Source organism: Leopardus geoffroyi, chromosome C1 (assembly GCF_018350155.1).
Source record: "Leopardus geoffroyi isolate Oge1 chromosome C1, O.geoffroyi_Oge1_pat1.0, whole genome shotgun sequence".
Classification (NCBI taxonomy): Eukaryota; Metazoa; Chordata; class Mammalia; order Carnivora; family Felidae; genus Leopardus; species Leopardus geoffroyi.
In genome coordinates, this window is record NC_059328.1 from 155,524,337 (window position 1) to 155,550,323 (window position 25,987).

Below are 25,987 nucleotides of genomic sequence, written 5' to 3' on the forward strand. Positions count from 1 at the left end.
CACAGAGCACGATGTGGGGTTCGAACTCACAAGTCTTGAGATCATGACCTGAGCTGAAGCTGGATGCTTAACAGACTGAGTCACCCAGGTGCCCCTCTCTTTCTTAAAATACATTCTTGGAAACTTCTATTTCACAGGCTGAGTGATGAAAGTAACTATGTTTGTGATAATGTTTTTAAAGGTTTTTAAATACCTTAAATATTTTATAATAACCCATAAAAGACCCAATCATATTTAATGGTTAAGAGAAAAGAAAAGAAAAAGCCTACATTCTTTCTATCATTTCTTCTTATTTTATTTAGCCTTTCTTTAAATCTATTATGTTACAAAAGCATCTTTCTGACCATTTATTTTTCTATCTAGTAACTAGGTAACATATATATAAAGGTAAATTAAAAAAAAATCAAACAATATGAAATCACTAACATAAAGTATCAAAAATTAGAGATCAGATCTCACAGAGGAAGCCTAAGATAACATAAGAGGTATAATGTATAGTGATATCTCAATAAAAAAATTGTTTTTGCATATCACCTATATAGAAAGCAAAATGTTATTTATTGTTTTTAATATTTTATATTTTGACCTGTTAAAAAGAACTTACTAAGCTTTGGATAACAATTGAGAAATTAAACTTTTGAGTAGAAATGATGAGTTTTGTTTTAATTTTGTAGTCAGATTTTGCTATTTATAGTCATTCTTACTTGTAATTTTGATGTCTATGAATGATGCTATATTTTTCTTTTCTGAAAAGTTTAATGATGCAAACTGGTGGTTAAATGTTACAGCACTTGTTAACATTATAAATATTTGCATGTTGCCCTCTAATTCCAGACATCAGATGGAAAACAACTCCCTAAAAATTATAACTTATTATAAGATGTCCTTTCCCTAGCCACAAAGACTAGATTTTGGAAAATCTAGGGAAATTGGTAATAGATGGAAGAACATAAATCATTCTGAGAAAAATTAGATTTGGATATTGAGGTCAAAAATTAACTTAAAAAAGCCTTTTAAAATAATATAAAATATAATAACATAATTATTATATGTGATATATTATTAAATTATATTATTAAAATATAAAATAAAATAGAGAACACTAAACAAGAATAAATTGGATGTTGCATCATTTCTATTTGAGATGCCTTAATCTCACAGCTATTTTAGGATCTCTTTCTTATTTCAACAAGATTCCCCAAAAAATATTTTTGCTTTGTTAAAAATAATTTGTAAACTTAACCTTGCTTATATATTTTCCATCATTCAAGTGTTGAACAGTTCTCTGAATTTATTACTTGACATTGTCAATGCCTATTTTTCTGTTCCATTGCCACTCCAGAGATTAAGGGTAGGTTGGATGTTTCAGGTGGGGACAAGAGTGTGACTCATTTTGGTTTTCCTTTTCATTGTGAAAGAGATAAATATTTTGAAATTCATGCCTCTCCATTTCCCTAACACAGAGTTATATAGCTTTTGTGTCACCACTTTTACATAACTTTCAGCTAACACATCAGCTTGATACATCCCTTATTGTCTCTTATTTTCTAATTTTATATTGTAAAAAAAAAATCAATATTTTATCTTTTTAATCTATGCCTCTACCCTCTTCCATTCCCACACCCACCTCCTAGTGTTTCATTTTGTTCTTATTCCCAACAGGAATGATATTTGAATTATGTATACATACGTGTATATAAAATCACATTTTCTCTTACTGCAGAAAACACATGCAAAGTAAATTATAAATGTTAGAATGGCACAGAAAATAATTTGCATTCATTGAAGAATTACTCTTTTAATACTCCTTACAGAGATATTTCTACTGGCTATATTAATATTTCAAAAAAACCCATAAATGTATAGTCTGAAAGTACAAGAAGCTAACCAAAATTAAAATATGATAACAAACAACATTAATGAAGGTTCTTCAGAACACTTATTTATAAGAATACAGCCTCTTTTAAAATTTAGTCAAAGTACCTACATCAACAATTAAGAAATCCAGCCAACACCAGGCATTGGTGAAATACGTTTTATAACCATATGCTACCCATTTTAGAAGCATTTCCAGAATGAAGATGTAAGTGAATATCTTGTCAGCATACTCGAGGATAATCTTAATGGTCTTTTTCTTTTCAATATATATATCTTCAAAAGCCTGTGAAAATAATAGTCAAATTTCAATTCATATCCAACTTAAAGCTTATGATTCATAACAAACACAGGAAATAAAGTTCTGGTGAAGAAACCACTGAAAGATAATACTGTTATGGGCTAGCTGACTTTCTTCTGGTTTACAGCAACTATATAACACTTAGTTTTAGACTACTTACCAGTATGCACTGCTGGGCACCAGAGATTAAGGGAAAGGATGCAAAGAATAAATTTTATAATCCTCTAAAAAGAACCATGATCTCTCATACTTGCAGCAATTTCCACTTTATCTGACTCCCTTTTATCTGTCTCCAAATGGGATAAATCCTAATAACTTAAGACATGATTCCCAGATCAGCTTGTCATATATATTTTTCTCACCCTGCACTCTCTTTCACACCACCAGTAGGATTTGGAGACTCTCCTCCAGTTCTTATATGTGTGTTCACTCCCAGTGCCTAGCACTGTGTCAAGAACACAGTAGGAGACAAGGAAAAGTTTGCTCAATGAATGAATGAATGCAGTATCTTAACAGGGCTGTAGAACACAGAGGATTTCTTTCTTTGAATCTTGCACAATATTTTATCATTCATTGAAAGCTTAAGCTCTACAAATCACTATTTACATTCATTCCATGAATGCAGCACCTTTTAACACTCTTCTAGAACTTTTAGTAAGTGACAGATGATGATTCTATGGCCATAGTCACAAGTCCCTTGGGAAATAATTTGAATTCACTTAACAAATTCAGCTCAGTGAGGACACTGAAAATGACTGCTGACCTAAACAGGTGTAGAGCATTAGGATTTTCCTTCTCTCTCTCTCTCTCTCTCTCTCTCTCTTGCATGAACTGGGAAGAGAGGCAGAGGCGAGAAGAGACAGAGAATCTTGAACAGGCTCCACACTCAGTTTGGAGCTTGACACAGGGCTCAATCCCATGACCCTGGAATCATGACTTGAGCTAAAATCAAGAGTTGGATGCTCAACTAAGTGAGCCACCTGGGCACCCCAGTATTCTCTTTCTTGTTTAAGCAATATTCACTTTGTGGAAGAACATGAAAGTCAAAGGACCCGTACCCTTATAGTGGTTGACATTATACTACCCATCCATAGCCATGGGCTTGTCCACTTTCTTCTTCTAATTATAAGTCCCTCTATCAATACTTTCAAAATGATCCTTGGCACTTATTGCAAACTGTTGGTATCAGTATTGAAGAAGGCAGAGAAGTTGGGACATAGACAATGGGCAGACCTACCAAGATGATAAAAGAGATTCTAGCACCTAGCAGAGGTTCTGAAAGTCAGTGGCACTGAAGTACAAGAAGAAACTTCCAGCTTTCAGGGTTTTTGGGCCTCCCTTCTCCAGGTTGTAGAGGAATCAGGCAAGCTATTGAGATAAACTAGGGCAATGCTTCAGTACTTGAGATGCAAAGTTATTTTTTTTAAAGTTTATTTATTTTGAGAGAGAGCATGGGGAGGAGCAGAGAGAGGGAGAGAGAGAGAGAACCCCAAGCAGGCTCTGTATTGTCAGTGCATGGAGCCCAATGTGGGGTTTGAACCCACGAACCATGAGATCATGACCTGAACCAAGATCAAGAGTTGGACACTCAACCTACTGAGCCACTCAGGTGCCCCTTGAAATGCAAAGTTTAAGGAAGGGGCTTTATCACAAAGAACGAGAGTGATATTCCTGGAACTGAGGTGGAAAGCAGGACCAGTAGCAAGTCTTGATGCCGAGAGCCAAACACTGTGCCTGAATACACCTTGCTCTGACTAGTCCCAGAGCTGGAAACTGGATTCAGTCTGCAGGGTTCCTAGCTAGCTTCCAGGACTAGTTATGTGACTGTGGGAGCAAGGAGGCAAGGACATCATTATATGAGCTCCACCAATGTGGGGTGTAGGTTTTACTGTTACTCATTTCAGTTACTATTCATTTGTTTTTATGTGGTGTGTACTCTCCCTTTTGAGGAACCACAAATCAGTGAAAAGATATAGTAGCTTTGATTTTAGACCTCAGATATGAGTCTGTTGTTTACTAGCTTTCGGACATTAACTAACTTTTTAAACTCTCTTCCCTGCTTCCTCATTGGTAAAATAAGCAAAATAATCATAATATCACAGGATTGTTTAAATATTAAGTGAAAAAACCTATATAAATCTCTTGAAGCATAATAAATATGTACTGAATTTGAATTGTTACCTTTCACTTATTTTACAGACAGGTATTTTAAAAATCTGGCTCAACTGGCAAACTCCCTGAGTAAAAACAGCAGTTTCTTAAACTACCTTTCTCTTTTCTTCTTCATATAATTCACTTGAATTTCAGTTTTGAAAGTGCCTCTCACCAAAAATGTCATCTTCCTTTGGACATTTTGAATCAGGGATTACTCTAAACTTTTCTTTAATTTTTTTTTCTCTCCTTTCTAACAGTCTCAGTCTCATGTGTGACTCAGCACGGAATAAACTTCATTAGGTATTAGGAATTAGATTCCTACTTGCATTCCACCAGATAAGAACAGTAGCATTTTTTAAAATTCATTTTCTGTTTCAGGAGAAGTCATCCACTGTGGGCCCTGTGCATCCCTGCATGTCCTTGTTGGATAGGCCAAGAATGCAAGGCCCTGATTGGCTTCACTCTGGCTATTTCTCAGGGTTGTTTATGCAACGAGCAACCTTGAGGAATAGAGACAGTGTCTCTGTCTGGGACAAAAAGCAAGGTTGCATACTGCTTGCTATAAAAGGACAGGGTTCCCTAAATTTAGGGCTCTTCAGCTGTGATGCTAAACCACTGTGTGTGCACCAGTCATTTACCCCCCTGCCATGCCCTCATGAGACTTGGGGATTAGCGGAACCAACATAAATATGTTGAAGTTCATGTTGCTTCCAAAATCATGAGTAATAAAATTCTTTGTCTCTGACTTGGAAGTCTCCTATCTTCTACCAGCATCCATGAAACAGCAACAGGTTAACTTCTTATAAGTAGAGTAAAATCCAAAATTCATGAAGACTATCTATGAGGCAATTTACAACTTTCTTGAGTATTGTGTCTTCAGTATAGTGGAATTTCCAGTGGTATCTCTAGCTGGAACTGGGCTTCTAATGGTTCATTTCTGGTCGTGTCAGCAGGAAAGACAAATAAGTAACAAAAGGCTCAGGGAGTGCTAAACTCTCCTAGAAAGTGCTTTCAACTCTCATAGAAAGTGCTTGATATATGTGCAAGAATGAGAATGTGTCCCTTTCTCACCCTAATATTACAGCTTGTGTTTCAAGATCTTCATAAGCTGACACTGACTGTCTTTGTCACAGTACCTGTGGTTACCACTCTCTTTCCTGTGTTTGCTCTTCCTCCAACATCACTTTCTACAGGTTGGCAACTTTTAATGTGCTGAATACCTCCCGATCTTTTATGCTTCCTTATCCCTGTACACTTGTTCCCCTCAGCCCACCCTGTCTCTCTGGAGGATCCCTGTTAATCTTCCTAGATATCACACAACATCAACTATCTTTCTTAAATTCCAAGCAGACAATAGTTCATCTCTTGCTACAGAGCTTTATCAAGTATATTCCTCACTTACAAACACATCCCAGTGCTGTAATCACTTGTGCCTCTCTCTCCAGTGCTCTCTTGAGAAAAGTACCTGGATCTTAGCCACCTTCACATTCAAGACAGCAAGAATAATGCCGGCCATGTAGTAGTGCTCAGCAAATATTTACTGAACTAAGCTAAATTTTTGTCCTAGCACTAATTATAGGGCTTCATTTTTAGGCAAAACAACTTTCCATGTTATTTTTATCCTCCAACTCATTTATTAAAAATACTGACTTACTCAAGAGATTGCTTTAGGTGTCATATCACTTACCAGAGCGCCACTGCTGAGCAGGATCATGAGAACAATAAAGCTTTCAAACCAACTGTGTTCAACTATTCTGTAGCAGGTTTTCCTGATGTTCCACCAGATTTTTCCTTTCCCTGACTCTACGTCAACTTGGCAGCATGGGAATCTCTGCACACAACCTGGCAAGAGAGACATTCATGTAAAATCTTGATATTCAGAATAAACAAAATGCTTAAAATACCCTATTTAATGTGAAGCTTTCCCTGTGATGTCCCTCAACAGAATAATTGCTAACATTTACAATGCAGCTTTAAATAGATTCAACTTGAATAGATTCAATTAAAAATAACTTGTCAATGATTCTAACTTAAAATGTATTCTTGTCTTCTGTACTTCCTTGATTTCTTGTCAATCTCTTCCATGATGTTTAGGCCACTTATTTTTTTTCTCATTATTGCAGTCCTAATACTGTGCTGATACATGGTGAACTCTGAATGAATGAATATTAAACTAAATCTGAGGACAAAATGCTTTTCAGGACCTTCTTTGCTGACAAACTAATTTTCCTTGATGTGGATCTCATCTACAATTTCTGCTACTTCCACTCTATTAAAAAAAACTGTGCCAAGCACCATTCTAGATAATATTAAGAGAATTGGTAGAAGTTTCTAAAATTATGTTCAAAAGAAATAGATCTTCATTAGAATATTCAGATAAAACTGTTTCAAGTACTCTATGTTAAAAGCAACTTGGGACATGTGGGTGGCTCAGCCGGTTAAATGTCTGACTTTGGCTCAGGTCATGATCTCACGGTTGGTGGGTTCGAGCCCCGTGTCAGGCTCTGTGCTGACAGCTCAGAGCCTGGAGCCTGCTTTGGATTCTGTGTCTCCCTCTCTGTCTGCCCCTCCCCCACTTGCATTCTCTCTCACTTTCAAAAAAATAAACATTAAAAAAATGTTAAAAAAATAAAAACAACTCTGTCTTTGTAATCATAGATATAAAACATGCTGCTTTGGTAAGTTGAGGAACATTTAATTTAAAATTTTTTAACCATTTATTATCTTTTGTAAACTTCGCTGTGTATATAATTTCTTCTCCTCAGGGAATTTATTTTTGGTTTTGATTAGGCAGATAAATATAGAAATAAATGCCTGTAACTGGATAAAGCAACTGAAACCACGGATGTAAAGGGGTTATTTGGTAGCATGGAAGAAGTCTACCTAACCTGGCTTGTTTGCTCAGGAGAGGTTGGAACTTTGTGGAAGGAAGAGCTGGAGCCTGAATTGAGTCAAAGTATTAGCCAAAAAGAGTATGGGTGGAATGCCCTGCCAAGGAAGCAAAACGTGTTATGCAGAGGAATTATAAGCAGTTCAGAGTGGTAATGAAAGCACAGTGTATACAAGAGGCATAGGTGAGAAATGAGGTTAGAGAAATTGGTCAGATTATGGAAAGCATTTTCTACCACATGAAGGAGTTTGGTGTATATCCTAGAGATGATGAGGAGTATGTGGAAGGTTGCAAGCAGAAAATGATATAGGCAGATGCAATTTAAATAGATGTCAACAGTTGAATGGAGGATAATCTGGAAGAGAAGAAAAAGGAGAGCGAAGGTGTAGAAGGACTCAGAGCCAGAAAACCATTTAGGATTCTGGTATAGTAGCCTTAACAAGAGGGGCAGGTTATGGCAACTTCTAGTTTCTAGAGCAATAACAGATTGAAGACATGTTTGGCAGGTAAAGTCAGATGGATTTACAGACTTACTGGATATGTGATGTTAGAGAAAGGGAGGACTCCCAGAACAACTGGGTGAAGGTCAGCAATGAAATGAAGAACAAAAGTGTGGGAGCTACTTGGCAGAGTTTGAGTTTGAGATGCTGGTGGGACTTCCAAATACCAATATCCTGCAGATATCTGGAGGTCTGAATCTGCAGCTCAGGGGGTAAGTCTGGGCTAGGAAAGAACAGTTTTGAGGTCACACAAAAAATATATTTTAGGATAAGGAGAGAAAAAAGGGCCAAGTCTGGAACATCTTAGAGCAGTTAATATTAAGGAACAGAATGCAATGGTATGCTGGAGCCAGTTCACCCAGGCTGTTGATAACTCATCGTTCAATTGTCAGGAATTTTTGTGAGCCTGTTGTTAAATGCAGCAATCCTCAAGCATTAAATTATGTGAACTTAAAACTATAGCTTACCTTTTTTGTTTTTAATGTTTATTTTTGAGAGAGAGACACACACAGTGTGAGTGGGGGAGGGCAGGGAAGAGAGGGAGACACAGAATCCAAAGCAGGCTCGAGGCTCTGAGCTGTTAACACAGAGCCTGACATGGGGCTCAAACCCACAAACTGCGAGATCATGACCTGAGCCCATGTCAGACACTTAACCAACTGAGCCACCCAGGCACCCTGATATTATAACTTACTTTTGAAAGGATAAGAAGCACTTAAAACATATCACTTTCTAATCATTTCAGTTTATCTGTGCTCTTGAGTATATGTGTATATTCTATCTGGATTATGGAAAATTTGGACTACTGTCGTCTCTTCCCAACTCCATATTTGGTGAAGTCACATCAGTAGTTTGGGGATAAGCCATAGTGGGGATCTTTACACTACAAAAGTCATCAAATGCTATAAACCAGGGCTTGTTGGTTTTCTAGAGTAAACTTAATAAAGTAATGGAAGAACTGTTAGTAAAATATATAAAATAATGAGTATCATATTCATAGCCATGACACTATGAACAGCACAAAAAATTGAGGAAATATTCTTTCGTTATTCAAATTCTATTATCTGAGATTTGCAAACATCATTGATGAATGAGTGAAGTTCTGGCATATAGTTTCTTTGTCTCACTTTCACCTTACTGATTAACATAAATGAAAATACCAACCAACCTTCGGGTTAAAACTATACTTGTTCATCAGTTGCAATCATTGATTATCTATAAATACCAAATTTTACTAAAATCTAACAAAAGCATTCTGTGAGAATCAATGAGCTATATGGAATGTACAATAGGAATATTGTTTATATTATTACTTGTAAATCATGTGCCACACATCCTTTATATCTATAAAATTCATAATAAACTGAGGTACATATTCATACTTTATTTTTCTTGGAGAACAGTGGTGAAACATTTACCTGTACCCCACTAGGACAGGTGGAATAAGAGAAAACCTTGAAGGAGAAGGAGACAGAGTGGAAGTGGGAGAGATGTATAAGTAAATAAGTAAGGCAGTAAATAAGTCAGGGAGTAATAAGGTTCTGAACAGAACCATGACCAAGAGAGACCTAGAAAGATAATGACTGAAATTTTAAAAATTAAATATAAAAAATTGAAGTTGATTTAAAAAAACCCACAATTACTTTGAAAAAGAGGAAGAACTGAAAAAAGAGGAACTACAATTCATTTCTCTCTTAAAAATTTTCCTTTCACAACCGTCATGCCCTGCTGGTGGGAATGTAAATTAGTGCAGCCACTGTGGAAAACAGTATGGAAGTTCTTCAAAAAGTTAGAAACAGAAACACTATATGATCCAATAATTTCACTATTGGGTACTTACCCGAAGAAAACCAAAACACAAATTTGAAAAGATACATGCACCCCTATGTTTATTGCAGCATTATTTAAAATAGCCACGTCCATTGATAGATAAATGGATAAAGAAGATATGGTATATATACATATCATGGGTTATTACCCAACCATAAAAAAAGAATGAGATCTTGCCATTTAGGACAACATGGATAGATCTAGAGAGTATTCTGCTAAGTGAAATAGAGAAAAACAAATACCATATGATTTCATTTACATATAGAATCTAAAAAACAAATGAATAAACAAACATACATAGCAGAAACACACCCATAAATAGAGAACAAATTGATGGTTTCCAGGGGCAGGGAGTGGGGGGATGGGCAAAAGGCATGAAGAGGAGTGGAAGGTACAGGCTTCCACTTATGAAATGAATTAGTCACAAGGATGAAAGGTATAGCATAGGGAATACAGTCGATACTACATAGAAGAGCACTGTATGGTGACAGATGGTAGCCATACTTGTGGTGAGCATTAACATAATTCATCCATTCATTGGATGAATCACTATGTTGTACACCTGAAACTAACATAACATTGTGTGTCAACTATACTTCAATAAAAAAAAAAATCACTGAAAAAAATGTTTTTCCTTCCAACTGGAGGGAAGGTAAAAAGGTGGGAGAGCACTTTTTAGATACTTGTTTCAGAGGTATGCAAGTTAGCCATTAAAAAAAAATTTCCTGTTTTATAAAACAATATATTTAATTAAAAATACTGAGCCTCTCAAGTAATAACTCAGATAATCATAAAGTGTATGACTTGAAACAACAAAACTAGAATTCTCTTGAACTGTACTGTTTAGGCAATGTCTTATTATGGTTTCTTTTATGATTCTAAAATGAAATTAGTTCATTGATCCAAGTAATATGAGGTATATCTGGCACTTTAATTTCCAGCACTATAAAAATGTAGCAAGCTATGTTTTATTTTGTTTCTCAAAAGTCTCTGTTTTTTGCGATTGTGTGCATTTTATGTGTTCCTGTCCTTTCTCTCTGGAAACTTAAGCTCCAAGAAGGCTAAAACTTATCAGTTATGCCCTTCATTTCTGCTCACGGTACTTAACCATATTCTTCTACATGGTTTAATATGTCATGTATAGTTGACTTAAAAGACATAATTCCCCTCCAAATGTAGTTCTAAAATAATCCAAGCATTAGTCATGATCTGAAAGATCGTATCTCTGCAAATTCTAGAATTTACAAAACTTGGATGGAAATTGGATTAGATTGGATGAAAAAAAAAAGCCCAGAATGAATAGGAAATATACATGTGCCTTCATTTATCCAACATTAATTATAGTTAACACAACCTCAGATCTGAATGAATTTATCTTCATTGTATTTAAACAACCACCATACCTCTCAAATGCACTTAATAAAGTTAGAATATTTTGGAGGCTTTTTAAACATGTTTTTAATATTTATTTATTTTTGAGAGAGAGAGAGTGAGTGAGTAGGGGGAGAGAGAGGGGGAGACACAGAATCCCAAGCAGGCTCCAGGCTCTGAACTGTCAGCAAAGAGCCCAACGTGGGGCTTGAACCCGTGAACCATGAGATCATGACCTGAGCTGAAGTTGGATGCTTAACCGACGAGCCACCCAGGTGCCCCTAGAATATTTTATAAAATAATGTGGGAGAATAGTAAAAAGGTAGGACCAAAAGTTGACTCCCAGATAATCTCTTCCTGAGCAAAAGAAAACAGGAGGAGTGAAAAAATTTAGGATGGTAGTATTTTTTTATATTAACTTAATGCTTTAGACTTTATAAATTATCTTAAAATAAAAACAAAGATCTTGTGCAGAACAGAATCTATCTGTCTCAAGTATAATTTACCAGAGAAGAAAGTTTCCCTTTTAAGATTTTACTATCTGAGATTTATTTTTGTCAGTCTTAAAATTGAAGAGAAATATTATTCTTAGGATTTTAGATTTAGGCAACAAAAGGGACTATACGTTCTAATTAGAAAAGTAAGATTTTTATCTGAGACAAAAGTTTATAAATATTGCCCTCAGGATTTATAACACCTCAGAGAGTTTCTTACTCTTATTTTGAGGCAGGAGTGCTCGACTGACTGTCTGGCTTTTATGCAAAGGCATATCCTAAGAGATCTCCAACCTAGCTGGTTGGCAATGTTATCACATCTTCTTTTTTAAAAGGAGTATTAACTAAATGTAAACATAACAGAGAACCTCTCAAACATTTTAATGGGTCCCCATGGGTAAATGCTATTTCTTTTGGGTGGTTTCATTAATTTGTTCTCGTGATGCATTTCATAAACTCTATACTGGGTTTCATCATGTTAAAGTAGTGCTCTCCACCCACCGTCCCCCAAACAAAAAAACTCCTAACCACCACTGACCTCTTCCATGTATCACTTATCTGTCCTACTAAATATTTACTACTAAATATTTATTTGGGCAAGGGACATTGTTTTTTTCACTGCTCTATCTCTCTCCAGTGAGCACCCTGGGCCTGAAATACAGAAGTTGTTTAATGATTATTTGCTGATTGGATGAAAGAATAATTAAGTGGATAGATGGTGAGAGGCTCAGCAAATTGGATGCCCTGTTTGATTTACCAGGCTGAGCTTCTTAGCTCAGCAGGTTGAGCAAGTATAAAAAGTTTCTAGCTGCTCAGAGCGATGTGACTCACAGATGTGTGTTTCCTCATAAATTTTCTTGTCTTTTGTTTAAAAAAAATTATTTGTTTATTTAATTTTTTAAATGTTATTTATTGTTGAGAGAAAGATCATGGGTGGGGGAGGAGCAGAGAGAGAGGAGAACGGAGGATCTCAAGCAGGCTCTGCGCCAACAGCAGCAATTCCAATGCGGGTCTTAAACTCAGGAACCGTGAGATCATGACCTGAGCCAAAGTTGGATGCTCAATGGACTGAGCCACCTGGGTGCCCCATTTAAATTTTTTATTGAGGTAGCACATATATTTAGTATAGTATACCAATTATAAATATATAGATTAATATACTCATATAATAGCCATGTAGGTCAAGATATAACATTTTAAGCACCCAGGAAAGCCCCCCTCCTGCCCCCATGTTCTTTCTCAGTCTGTACCCTCTAGAAGGAACTACTGGTCTGACTTCTATCATTGTAGGTTGATTTTGCCTATTCATCCCCCATTCCCAGCTTTACTGAGGTATAACTGATAATTTAAAACTGTATATATTTGAGGTACATGAATTGATAATTTGATATTAAGTATACGTTGTAATATAATCATCACAGTCAAGTTAATTAGCATAGCCCATCTTTTCACACGATTACAAATTGCTTCTTTACATCTGTGATGAGAGCATTTAAGATCTACCCTCTTAGCAGATCTGAAGTATACAATACAGTATTGTTAATTATAGTCACATTGTTGTTGTAGCTCTTCAGAATATATTTACCTGTGTAACTGAAACTTTGGCCTTCAGTAAATTTTCAATTGTTAAGGTCAAAGTTCATCTGAAAATGTGTTTCTATAATACCTCTTATACATTAGACTCAATTCAGAAGTTATGAATAATCTCAAAGGACTCACATAACTATTCTCATTAGAGCTTTGTAGGACTAGAATAAACTTTTTTAAAGTTTAATCTCAGTAAAATAGCAACTACAGTCTGAAATAGCTTAGCATTAATGCTTTCTGCAGAGGGTTTAAGTTTTTCTAAAGCCCTTTTCTAATTTGGAGACATAATTTGTTTGATAAACCCAACTTCTTTCTAGTTATCCTAGAATTTTAAGTTAGGGTCATTAATAAAAAGTATAGAGGAAATCTTGTTTGTATCTGTACATATTTAATGGTGCTAATCAATTTATTGAGAAATAAGCAACACCTGATGAAATTCTTAAATTTTGTAAAGGAAACACTTTAAAGGAAACTGTTTTGCTTATGGTACTAATTTCAGCAAACACAAAATTTCTACCAGTTGGTTGTCATACTTGTTTGCTTCTCACATAAAATGAAATTTAGCTTGTATTTAAAGAATATAAATGCACCCATTGTAGTTAGAAGATTTCTTTATTTGACAGGCATTTTTTTCACACATGAGTGCTAGAGGAAGCAGGTTGAGAAAATCATAGAGGATGAACACAAGTCAATGATTTCTACAAAAAATACTGATTCTGAGAATTATAGATACCAAGTCATCGGCATCAACCCTGTGCTATCAGAACTATACAGGATTGTCAACAAAATATTTTTAAAAATAAAAAAAAGGAGAAGAAGGATGTTAGGAACTGTGGTAATTAATTTGTGTTATCTCACTTAATGTCCTCAATATCCCTATGATTCAGATGTGATTGTTGTATCTATTTTACAGATGAGGAATCTGAGATTTAAGATTGAAACATGTGGAAAAAAAAAAAGATTGAAAAATGTGCTCAAGGTCTCACAGAGAATTAGCAGTAGGCCAGTTAGAAGTCATGTTTATCAGGCTCTAAAGCTTCTGGTCTATGTTATTGTATTATACTGCAACTCTAGTATAGGTTTGTGTTTTTACTTGAATAATGCAATATTTGATTAGAAAATATTGCATAAATTCACAGTTCAAGTTCAAAGTCACTACTTTGAATAAAATCCCTGAAAAATCCCAGAAGTAGTAAGTTCAGTAAGTCAGAAAGTGAAAAGGAATCAAAGGAGATACTGTTAGAAGAGATTGAAATGCAAAGGGCTTTAAATGCTATGTTAAGGACTTCAGGTTTTATCCTATAGACCAATGGTTCTCAGCTTCTAGTTTGCATTAGAATCCCCTGGAGGATGTACACCTTATCCCCAGAGTTTCTGATCAACTTGTGGTTTCTGTAATCAACTTGTGGCTAGAAAGAAAGAGGTCAGGGCTGAATCAGTCTTTAGCTTGAGAGACAGGATAGATCATGATGTCACTAAATGAGAGAAAGACCAGAGGAAACTGTGAATTACATGGGGGAGAACTCACTAAACTTTGTTTCAAACTTATTTTACCTCACATGTTTAAAGGCAACCAGTGGAGATGACCATACCTGGAACTCAAGTATGAGGTCAGAGGGAAAGATAATAATCTAAGAGTCAAACAACACAGAAATAGATGTTTAAACTATAGACATGGATAAAGCCCCTTAGGGCTAGAGAAATAAGAAGGTAATAGCATTGAAATGTGGGGGAACAATGTTATTTAAGGGATGTGTATAAAGATGGTCACTGAAAGAAACAGGGGAAGAAACTCAACTCTCAGAGATGCAAAAGAAGAACAAAGGTAGAGTGTGGCTTCTGAAACCAAGAGAAGGATTTTGAGACAGACTACTATTAACCAGATAATGGTTAACAATATCAAACGGTGTGCTGAAAGTTGGCGGGTGGCTTCAACTTTTGATGATAAGGACAGTAGTAGCCTCTATCCCATTGAGCTGTATTCTAGTGGTTCCACAGAACTGGAAAAAATGAATTAAGGATCTAAAATGAGAAGCATGAGCACCCTAAGTAAGTAAAGTGCTTTATAGTATAACATACTGTCATTGTAAATTATTGTTAGTAAAGTATCTTAAGTGTGGAAACTGAAGCTTTGAAAACTTCCATGATTTACCCTTTGTCATAGAGCCATGGCCGAATCAGTATGCAGTGGAGTCTTCTGACTTTTCACTGAACAATCCCTGATAAGTATGAGGTTTTAAGATAAAACCCCAAATACGAGTACATGGATGGCTAGCCAAGGTCTCGAATTTTCTCTTACCATCTGTAAAACAGGCCTCTGGCTCATCTGAATTTATAGGTTCAGCCTCTGCTTCTTCTCCTTCTCCTGGCAGAGGGTTATCAACTGTGCTGCACTCAGAGGAACTCGACCGGTTCAATCTCTAAAAAGAAATGCACCAGCCCACCAGGCAGTTAATTTAGAGGTTATTCAAATCTTATATTCAAGCCATACTTAATAATCAAATTCATGCAAAGTGTTATGAAAAAAAGATTAACAAGTATGATGGCCATAAAAACGTATAAACACATATTGAGGTCAAGTAAACTTACAATGCATCTATGCTTAATCTTTCTATCTACACATCCCGTGAAAATTAAATTTTATTATTTTTAGTATGCTAGCAAGTAAGTATATGGACAGAATTAGCATAAGGTAATTGTTTGATAAGCTATAGCATTTGTAAAGTATTGGCCAAATTTTTATTATGTTTTATGTTTAATATAATTTGTGTGCACCAGTAATTATTATATTCAGACAACCAAGACCCTGATAGAAATAATACAAGTGCCAAATTGCCAATGCCTGAGAATTGAGAGATTGTATCTGAGAGTTGGCAGAAAAAGTTTATTGATACTTAAAATTAGAAAAAAAAGAAATAAATTAGTGTAAAATGAAATCCAAACATATTTCCTCTATTATCTCTTGGATTTAACAATATGTATCAGGATGATATAGATAGAAGGCTTTTCACCAAGACAAAAAGAAGTCAAATATTATATTGGAATCAAAATGCCAAAGACCACACTAATTATTTCATCCAACACAGACCACTTTAGTATAAAATTTCAGGATATAGTTGAAAAGATCATAAAGTATTATATATAATGTCAAAAGATAGTGGCTACCAAAGTGAGCACCACATGCAAAATCTGAAACAAAGATTCAATGAAATTAACCATGGTGGTTTCACACATGAGAGGAATGAATTCATTGTCATTATGATCATATAATTGATCATAAGACAAGTTCTTCCCATCCAGAAATTTATGATCAAACATGATGTTTACACACTTATACATACACAGAAATTTTAGAAAAAATACATACAGCAATTGTAGCAAAACTGTCAATTTTTCCTAATATTGCTTTATAAGGGGTAGAGCAGCACATCAATAGAAGAGTTCATTTTTCATTCTCATTTGCTGAATGACATGTGAATATTGAAAACTACTAGTTATTACAGCATATGCTTCTCTTATTAAGATTATAGCTTTACTTTAGAATAGTTCTATAAATACAAGTGCTAAAAGCAAGGAAATACTCATCTCCATTAAATTGGTTTTTTAATCAATTAATTTGCATTAATATTATAGGCCAAATCTAAATATTAATTTTTAGAGATTTACTGGGAAGCTAAAAATGTGGGTACCACATTCTCAGTGTTATTATTATCACACATTATTCAACACCAGTAAAAAAGTCATTGATACAGCTTTATACATAAGGAATGATATAAGCAAAGTTCTTTTTATGAGAGCAAAGAATTATGATTACTATAATATTTATAATCCTATTGGCATAGGGGCATTATTCCCACCAGGTTGAAGAGTTTTATAATAATATCCGTTATGAACAATATTACTATGAAATTTCACTTAAAAAGCAGAATTAAATTGATTGAATTAATCTTAAATGACTTTAAAATAAAATTTTAAATAAAATGCATCTAATATGCAGAATGCCTACTCAGGCTAAATTAATGAAAACACCTTCAACCTTCGTATTTGGTTTTCTCATTAAGCATTAGCAAAAAAATATATGCCAAGTTAATTTATAAGCAAATAAAAATTAAGATGATTTTGTAAAGTGTATCATGTCATTTCTGAAACTTTTTTCATAGTATGGCAACTTTTTGACGTTTAAATTCAGAGTTTGGCTCAAATTGTATATAATAAATGACAGTTATTCAAGATAATTCCTCATTGCAACAGACATCAAAATATTTAATATGAACTACAGTTTGTATCATAAGCCAAATTGCTATGACTCTTTAGAAATTCAAGTTTAGAATATTTTTAGGAATTCAGTGTTTTCCCGGGAATGCATGAAGTATTCACAAAGTAGCTATTTTAATACTGTATATAATATTAAACGCTTATGTATATGCCCTAGTGATGTAGAGAGTTTAGATGTAATCTATTCAGTCTTTAAATTTAATATTTACTAAAGTCGAAGTGTCTTTAAACAGCGTCCAAAAGGATGCCTTTAAATAGAAAGACTAACATCTAAAATGAAAACTTTCCCTTGAAGGGAAACGCATTTAATTCTCATGACAGGTATTGCTGTATTTAACTATTGGATCTTCTTATTTTCTTGTTAGTACACAGAGAAGATCATACCAATCATTTGAATCGCTTTACATTATTATTATTATTATTTTCATATCTATAAACTCAATCATTTGTTTTTTAGTTTCCTTTCTTGTAATTATGGAAATCGAAGAATTATTATAGTAAACTAAGAGCAGTAAAATAAATACTTTAGTGTAGAAAATTCCCCTTTTGATATTATAAATAGCCTATTCTGTAATTTTTGTGTGGATTTTGGTTTTAATAAAAAATGAAATATACTTTTGTCTATAGCTTTTTTGCTTGTCTTGTCAACAAATATAATTTTTTACCTTTGATAGCCTATACATATAGGCTGTATAAACATAGGATCATAGATGTAGAGTCATTAGCATTAGGAATAGAAAATATACCATAGACAGCATTCCTGCCTTTTTATTGAATAATATGGCATCATTTATTGACACTTTCTAAAATTTTCTTTCTTTTCTTTAAATAAAATCTATACTTGATTCAAAAATTTTAAATGTACAATAATATATGGCAAAAAACAAAAGTCTTTTCCACTCTCTGATTCTATTCCCTACTATATGTACAGTGTGTATGTGTGTGTGCATACATATATATCTTTCCATATTCAGTGTGCATCCATACAACATTGAAGTAGTTTGGAAATAATCTAATCTTGATTCAAACTTATATAGCTATCTAAGAGGCCCCTTTCAACATCTGAAAATAAATCAGATTAAGATGATGGAGTAGTAGGACCCTATGCTTGCCTTGTCCCTTGAATGCAGCTAGATAAATATCAAATGATTCTGAAGACCCAGTAAATCAATCTGAAGACTGAGAAAACAAACTGCACAAGTAAAGGGAGAGAAAAGACCACATGGTAGAAGGTAGGAAGTATGGAGCTGTGATTTGGGGGAGAAATGATTTTGGGCTGTGGAGGAGAAGGAGTCCTGATCATGGAGAGAGGAAGGAAGACACAGAGAGAGACAGAGAAAGAGAGAGTGAGAGAAATGTACAGGGGATTGCACAACAAAAGCACTTCCTCAAAACCACTGGCTGAGAAAATGAGAGGAGCTGATTATCATGAGTTTTTATAACCAGTGGAGCTCAAAAATTGGAGTTTAGAAGTCCATACCATGTGGTTGGTGGATGCGCTTGGTGGATGCAGTGGTGCTCCTGTGGAGAAGGAGGGCAGAAGCCCAGGAGCAGATGGCACAATCTGAGAACCCCTGGGATATACTGGGAGAGATAGTTTCCCCTTCTTGGAGTGCATCTGGGAGAGGAGGATAACCTCTCAGGGGACAAAAGAGCTGGTGGGTGCCATTGTGCTGCCCTGTTCCTTAGCATAGGAAAAGAGACACCTGCTGAGGGCAGCTAACCTGGACACTGGCTTTTTGCTATGCTTTACTCTAAACTCCAGGCTCCTGCATGTTGGTGCAAATACCATTCTGGGACAAACTGGCACCAACCCCAGTGCCATGAGAGCCTGGCCCAGAGGACCACAGCAGGTCTGTGGCACACCAGGTCCCTAAAACTTAGATTTTGAAACCCAGCCAACATGACTGAGATAAAACACAGGTGCACTACACTGCTGGGAGGGCAGAATGGCCCAGAAACAGGGTGAAGGCAGAGATGTGAGGAATGCCTGGGACACATGAGGTGAGATTGTTTGCTCTTCTGTGAGGGCTTCACAGACAGTGGCAGACACAAACTCTCCTCTCCGGGGATGAGGAAGAGGGTTGTTGCCATTTTTCTCCCCCACCCATCAGAACAGACTGACTTCAGTGAGCAGAACAGCTCCAACAGTGGAGACCTGAGCTGCTTACACCAACCCCCACCCCTCTGAGCTCTGCAGGTGCTTCTTTACTAGGGCAAGTGTACCTGAGAACCAGAGCAGTTGGCTCTTCCCCCAGAGGACCAGCACAAACTCCTGCACACACCAAGTCTACTGACCACAGAGTATGCAAAGCTTCAGCTCTAGGACATATAGGATCTAGCTTCTTAACAAGCAGACCAGAGCACACCTAGTTAAAACTCACCACACTCTGGACAAGGTGAAAACACTCCCCACGGCAGGCAAGAAGAAACTCTGCAGAGGACTGACCTGAGGGGAAAAGCAGCCAAAACAGTAGCAGAGTACACACAGCATAAACCAGAAACACCTCCTGAAATGCCAGGCCCTGGACAGTATATGATCTCTTCTTCATAAAGCCATTACTCTCTGGAGCAGGAAACATAGCAAGCTTTCATAACACACAGAAGGCAGAGACCTAGACAAAATGCTAAGATGGAGGAGTTCATCCATCCCAAAAGAAAGAACAAGAAAAGGTCATGGTCAGGGATCTCTTTGAAACAGATATAAGTAATATGCTTGATCTAGAATTTAGAACAATCATAATGATATTAGCTGGGCTTAAGAAAAGCATAGAAGACACCATAGAGAAGCATAGAAGACAATAGGCAGTCCCCTATTGTAGAGCTAAAAGACCTAAAAACCAGTCAGGTTGAAATAAAAAAAAATACTATAACTGAGATGAGAAACTGACTGATTGTAATGACCACAAGGATGAAAGAATCATAGGAATGAATAAGTAACATAGAAGATAAAATTATGGAAATTAATGAAGCTGAAAAGAAGAGGGAAAGAAAAATACAGGATCATGAATAAGACTTAGGGAATTCAGTGACTCCTTAGGTGTATTAACATTTGTATCATAGGAGACCCAGAAAAAGGAGAGAGGATAAAAGGGGAAGAAGGTTTATTTGAGCAGATTATAGCTGAAAACTTCCATAATCTGGGGAAGGAAACAGATATACAAATCCAGGAGGCACAGAGAACTCCCATCAAAATCAACCAAAGCAGGCCAACACCAAGACATATTAAAGTAAAATTTGCAAAACACAGAGTTAAGGAAAAAATCCTAAAAGCAGCAAGGAAAATGAAATCTCTAACTTACAAGGGAAGACAAATAAGGTTAGCAGCAGACCTATTCCCAGAAACTTGGCAGGCCAGAGGGAGTGACATGATATATTCAATGTGCTGAAGAGGAAAAATATATAGTTAAGAATATTATATCCAGCAAGGCTGTCATTCAGAATAGGAGAGATAGAGTTTCCCAGACAAATATTAAAGGAGTTCACAACCACTAAACCAGCTCTGTAAGAAATATTAAAGAGGACTCTTTAAGGGAGAAAGAAAGAGCAATGTGACAAAGACTAGAAAGGAACAGAGAATGGGGTGCCTGGGAGGCTCAGATGGTTAAGCGTCCAACTTTGGCTCAGGTCATGATCCCATGGTTCATGAGTTCAAGGCCCACATTGGGCCTTGTGCTGACAGCTCAGAGCCTGGAGCCTGCTCCAGATTCTCTGTCTCACTCTCTCTCCACCCCTCCCCTTCTTGCTCTCTGTCTCTATCTCTTGAAAATAAATAAACATTAAAAAATTTTACAAAAGAGAAAGGAACAGAGAAGATCTCTAGATTGTCTCTAAGATTGGACTAAATGCTCCAGTAAAAAGACACAGAGTAACAGAATGGATTAAAAAAAAAAAAAAAAAACAGAAAAAAAAAAAAACAAGACCCATCTATCTGCTGCCTACAAAAGACTCATTTTAGACCTAAAGACAATTGCAGATTAAAAGTGAGGGGATGGAGAACCATCTATTAGGCTAATGAATGAAAAAAAAAAAGCTGGAGTAGCCATACTTATGTCTGACAAACTAGATTCAAACTAGATTTTAAACCAAAGACTGTAACAAGAGATGAAGAAGGGTACTATATAATAATAATGGGGGTCTATCCAACAAAAAGATCTAACAACTGTAAATATTTATGTCCACAACCTGAAAGCACCCAAATATATAAAACAATTAATAACAAACAAAGAAACCCATTGATTATAATACAATAATAGTAGTGGACTTGAACACCCCACTTACAACAATGGAAAAATCATCTAAGCAGAAAAACAGCAAGGAAACAATCGCTTTGAATGATCACTGAACCAGATGGACTTAACAGATATATTCAGAACATTTCATCCCAAAGCAGCAGAATACACATTGTTTTCAAGTGCACATGGGACATTCTCCAGAATAGAACCACATAGTGGGTCACAAATCAGACCACAACAAATACAAAAAAATTAAGATCATACCATGCATATTTTCTGACCAGAACACTATGAAACTTAAAGTCAACTACAAAAAAAAATTTGGAAAGACCACAAATACATGGAAGTTAAAGAACATCCTACTAAAGAATGAGTTAACCAAAAAAAAAAAAAAAAAAAATTTAAGGGCACCTGGGTGGCGCAGTCAGTTAAGCATCCGACTTCAGCCAGGTCACGATCTCGCGGTCAGTGAGTTCGAGCCCCGCGTCAGGCTCTGGGCTGATGGCTCAGAGCCTGGAGCCTGTTTCCAATTCTGTGTCTCCCTCTCTCTCTCTGCCCCTCCCCCATTCATGCTCTGTCTCTCTCTGTCCCAAAAATAAATAAAACGTTGGAAAAAAAAAAAAAAAGAATGAGTTAACCAAGAAATTAAAGAAGAAATACAAGAATACATGGAAGTAAATGAAAATAAAAACATGATGGTCCAAAATCTTTGGGATACAGCAAAAAAAAAAAAAAAAAAAAAAAAAAAAAAGTCATAAGAGGGAGGTATACAGCAATATAGCCTTACCTAAAGAAGAAAAATGTCAAATACACAACCTAACCTTACACCTAAAGGAGCTAGAAAAGAAACAGCAAAGAAGCCTAAAGCCAACTGAAGAAGAGAAATAATAAAGATTAGGGCAGAAATAAATGATATAGGAAAAAAAAAACCAGTAGATCAGATCAATGAAACTAGGATTAGTTCTCTGAAAGAATAAATTGATGGACCCCTAGCCAGACTTATCAAAAAGAAAAGAGAAATAACCCAAATAAATAAAGTCACAAATGAAAGAGATCGCAACCAACACCACAGAAATACAATTATAAGAGAATATTATGAAAAATTATATGCCAACAAACTGGGCAACCTTGGAGAAATGGACAAATTCCTAAAAACATACAAACTACCAGAACTGAAACAAGAAGAAATAGAAAATTTGAACAGACCCATAACCAGCAAAGAAATTGAATCAGTAATCAAAAATCTCCCAAAAAACAAAAGTCCAGGGCCAGATGAAATCCCAGGGGAATTCTACCAAACATTTAATGAATAATTAATACCTATTATTTTTTTTAAGTTTATTTATTTATTTTGAAAGAGAGAGAGAAAGAACATGAGAGGGGCAGAGACAGATGGAGAGAGAGAGAATCCAATGTGGGGTTCGATCTCACAAACCATGAAATCATGACCTGAGCTGAAACCAAGAGTTGGTTGCTTAACTGACTGAGCCACCCATTCTTCTCAAACTGTTCCAAAAAATAGAAATGGAAGGAAAATTTCCAAACTCTTTCTATGAGGTCAGCATTACCTCGATGCTAAAGCTAGAAAAAGACCCACTAAAAAGGAGAATAATAGGTCAATATCCCCAATGAACATTGATATAACTCTCAACAAGATACTAGCAAATTGAATCCAACAAGTAAATTAAAAGAATTATTTGCCCACAATCAAGTGGGATTTATTGCTGGGCTGCAGGGCTGGTTCAATATTTGCCAATCAATCAACATGATATAACACATTAATAAAAGAAAGGATAAGAACCATATGATACTTTCAAAAGATGTAGAAAAAGCACTTGACAAAATACAGCATCCTTTCTTGATAAAAAACCCTCAGCAAAGTGGGGATAAAGGGAACATGCCTCAACATCATAAAGGTCATATACGAAAGACCTACAGTGGGGTCCTCAATGGAGAAAAACTGAGAGCCTTTCCTCTATGGTCAGGAACAAGACAGGGGTTTCCACTCTCACCATTATTATTTGACATAGTACTGGAAGTCCTAGCCTCAACAATCAGACAACAAAAAGCAATCAAAGGCATCCAAACAGGTAAGGAAGAAGTCAAACTTTCACTATTCGCAGATGATATGACATGGTGTAAAATACCTGAAACGCTCAACCAAAAAATTGCTAGAACTGATACCTGTATTCAGTAAAGTCACAGGATACAAAATCAACATACAGAAATCTGTTGCATTTCTATACACCAATAATAAAGCAGTAGAAAAAGAAATCAAGGAATCAATCCCATTTTCAATTGCATCAAACCCCATAAGATACCTAGGAATAAACCTAACCAAAGAAGTAAAAGAATTATACTCTGAAAACTATAGAACACTGATGAAAGAAATTGAAGATGACACAAAGAATTGGAAAAACATTCCATGTTCATGGATTAGAAGAACAAATATTGTTAAAATGTCTATACTACCCAAAGAAATCTACACATCTAATGCAACCCTTATCAAAATACCACCAGCAATTTTTCACAGAGCTGGAATAAACAATCCTAAAATTTTTATGGAATCACAAAAGCCCCAAATAGCCAAAGCAATCTTGGAAAAGAAAAGCAAAGCTGGAGGCATCACAATTCCAGATTTTAAGCTACAAAGCTGTGATCATCAAGACCGTATGGTACTGGCACAAACAGAGACATACACATCAATAGTACAGAATAGAAAACCCAGAAATGGACCCACAACTATATGGGCAACTAATTTTTGGTGAAGCAGAAAAGAATATCCTAGGAAAAAGACAGTCTCTTCAACAAATGGTGTTGAGAAAATTGGAGAGCAACATTCTGTCCACTGGATCACTTTGTTACACTCTACACGAAAATAAATTCAAAATGGATGAAAGACTTAAATGTGAGACAAGAAACCATCAAAATCCTAGAGGAAAACACAGGCAGCAACCTCTCTGACATAGGCCATAGCAACTTCTTGTCAGACACATCTCTGGAGGCCAGGGAAACAAAAGCAAAAATGAATTATTGAGACTTCATCAAGATAAAAATCTTCTGTACAGTGAAGGAAACAATCAACAAAACTAAAAGGCAGACTATGGAATGGGAGAAGATATTTGCAAATTACATGTCTGATAAAAGGTTTGTATCCAAAATCTATAAAGAGTTTATCAGACTCAGCACCCCCCTCCAAAATAATCCAGTGACAAGCGGAAGACATGAATAGACATTTTTCCAAAGAAGACATCTAGATGACTATCAGACACATGAAAAGATGCTCAACATCACTCAACATCAGGGAGATACAAATCAAAACCATGATGAGATACTGCATCACACCTGTCAGAATGGTTAAAACTAACAACTCAGAAAACAACAGATGTAGGTGAGGATTGGGGAAAGGGGAACCCTCTTACACTGTTGGTGGGAATGTAAACTGGTGCAGACACTCTAGAAAACAGTATGGAGATTCCTAAAAAAGTTAAAAATAGAACTACCTTATGACCCAGCAATTGCACTATTAGGTATTTACTCAAAGGATAAAAAAATACTGATTCAAAGGGGCACATGCACCCCAATATTTATATCAGCATTATCAACAAAGCCAAATAATGGAAAGAGACCAAATGTTCATCGACTGATAAATGGATAAAGAGGATGTGGTACATATATACAATGGAATACTACTCAGCCATAAAAAGTATGAAATCTTGCCATTTGCAATGACATGGATGGAGCTAGAATGTATTATGCTAAGTATAATAAATCAGTTCAAGAAGGACAAATACTATATGATTTCACTCATATGTGGAATTTAAGAAACAAAACAGATGAACATAGGGTAAAGAAAAAAAGAGAAGGAGGCAAATATAAGAAACTTAACTATAGAGAACAAACTGAGAGTTGCTGGGTGGGGAAGTGAGTGGGGGGATGGGTTAAATGGGTGATGGGCATTAAGGATGGCACTTGTTGTGATGAGCAATGGGTGTTATATATAAGTGATGAATCACTAAATTCTACTCCTGAAACGAGCATTACACTATATGTTAACTAAGTACAATTTAAATAAAAACTTGAAACATTAAAAAAAATGATCAAATTAAGTACTTTTTTATTTGTCATGGTTCTTTCGATTGCCTAGAAGGTGTTTTTTTCTACAATACTTAATGTGAATAGAGACTGTTAAATATAGGTGTTATATGAGAAACTGCCTTAAGCTGGTAACTTACAATGTTATTACTGACATATCCCGAAATAGGCATTCACATCATAAGGCTATTTTATGCTAGTTGGCCTTTTCTTATTTTGAGAGGTATGAAGTAGGATTATCTAATAATTTGATGATCTGCCACTCAAAAAAAGTCAAAAAAGAAAAAAAAATTCAAACCTATTCTACCTATTGTAGAAAATACAGAACCCAACAAAAACCTTATGCAAAGAGGATGGTTGGTGTTGAAAACATTCCAAAG

The 25,987-nt window shown here is 35.6% G+C and overlaps 1 protein-coding gene and 1 long non-coding RNA gene across 6 annotated transcripts in view; one reads left to right on the plus strand and one right to left on the minus strand.

Annotated features, from left to right (window-relative positions):
* LOC123599017 overlaps positions 1–25,987 on the plus strand; it is a 125,384-nt gene that overhangs the window by 75,168 nt on the left and 24,229 nt on the right. The gene's annotated exons all lie outside the window — the stretch shown is intronic.
* SCN9A (sodium voltage-gated channel alpha subunit 9) overlaps positions 1–25,987 on the minus strand; it is a 168,669-nt gene that overhangs the window by 23,510 nt on the left and 119,172 nt on the right. For both annotated transcript variants that reach the window (XM_045480075.1, XM_045480076.1), the window contains exons 18-20: positions 15,302–15,422; positions 6,018–6,172; positions 1,988–2,161 (exon numbers count right to left, since the gene is read on the minus strand). In XM_045480075.1, the coding sequence (XP_045336031.1) occupies positions 1,988–2,161; positions 6,018–6,172; positions 15,302–15,422 (450 nt within the window). The remainder of the gene's footprint in view (positions 1–1,987; positions 2,162–6,017; positions 6,173–15,301; positions 15,423–25,987) is intronic.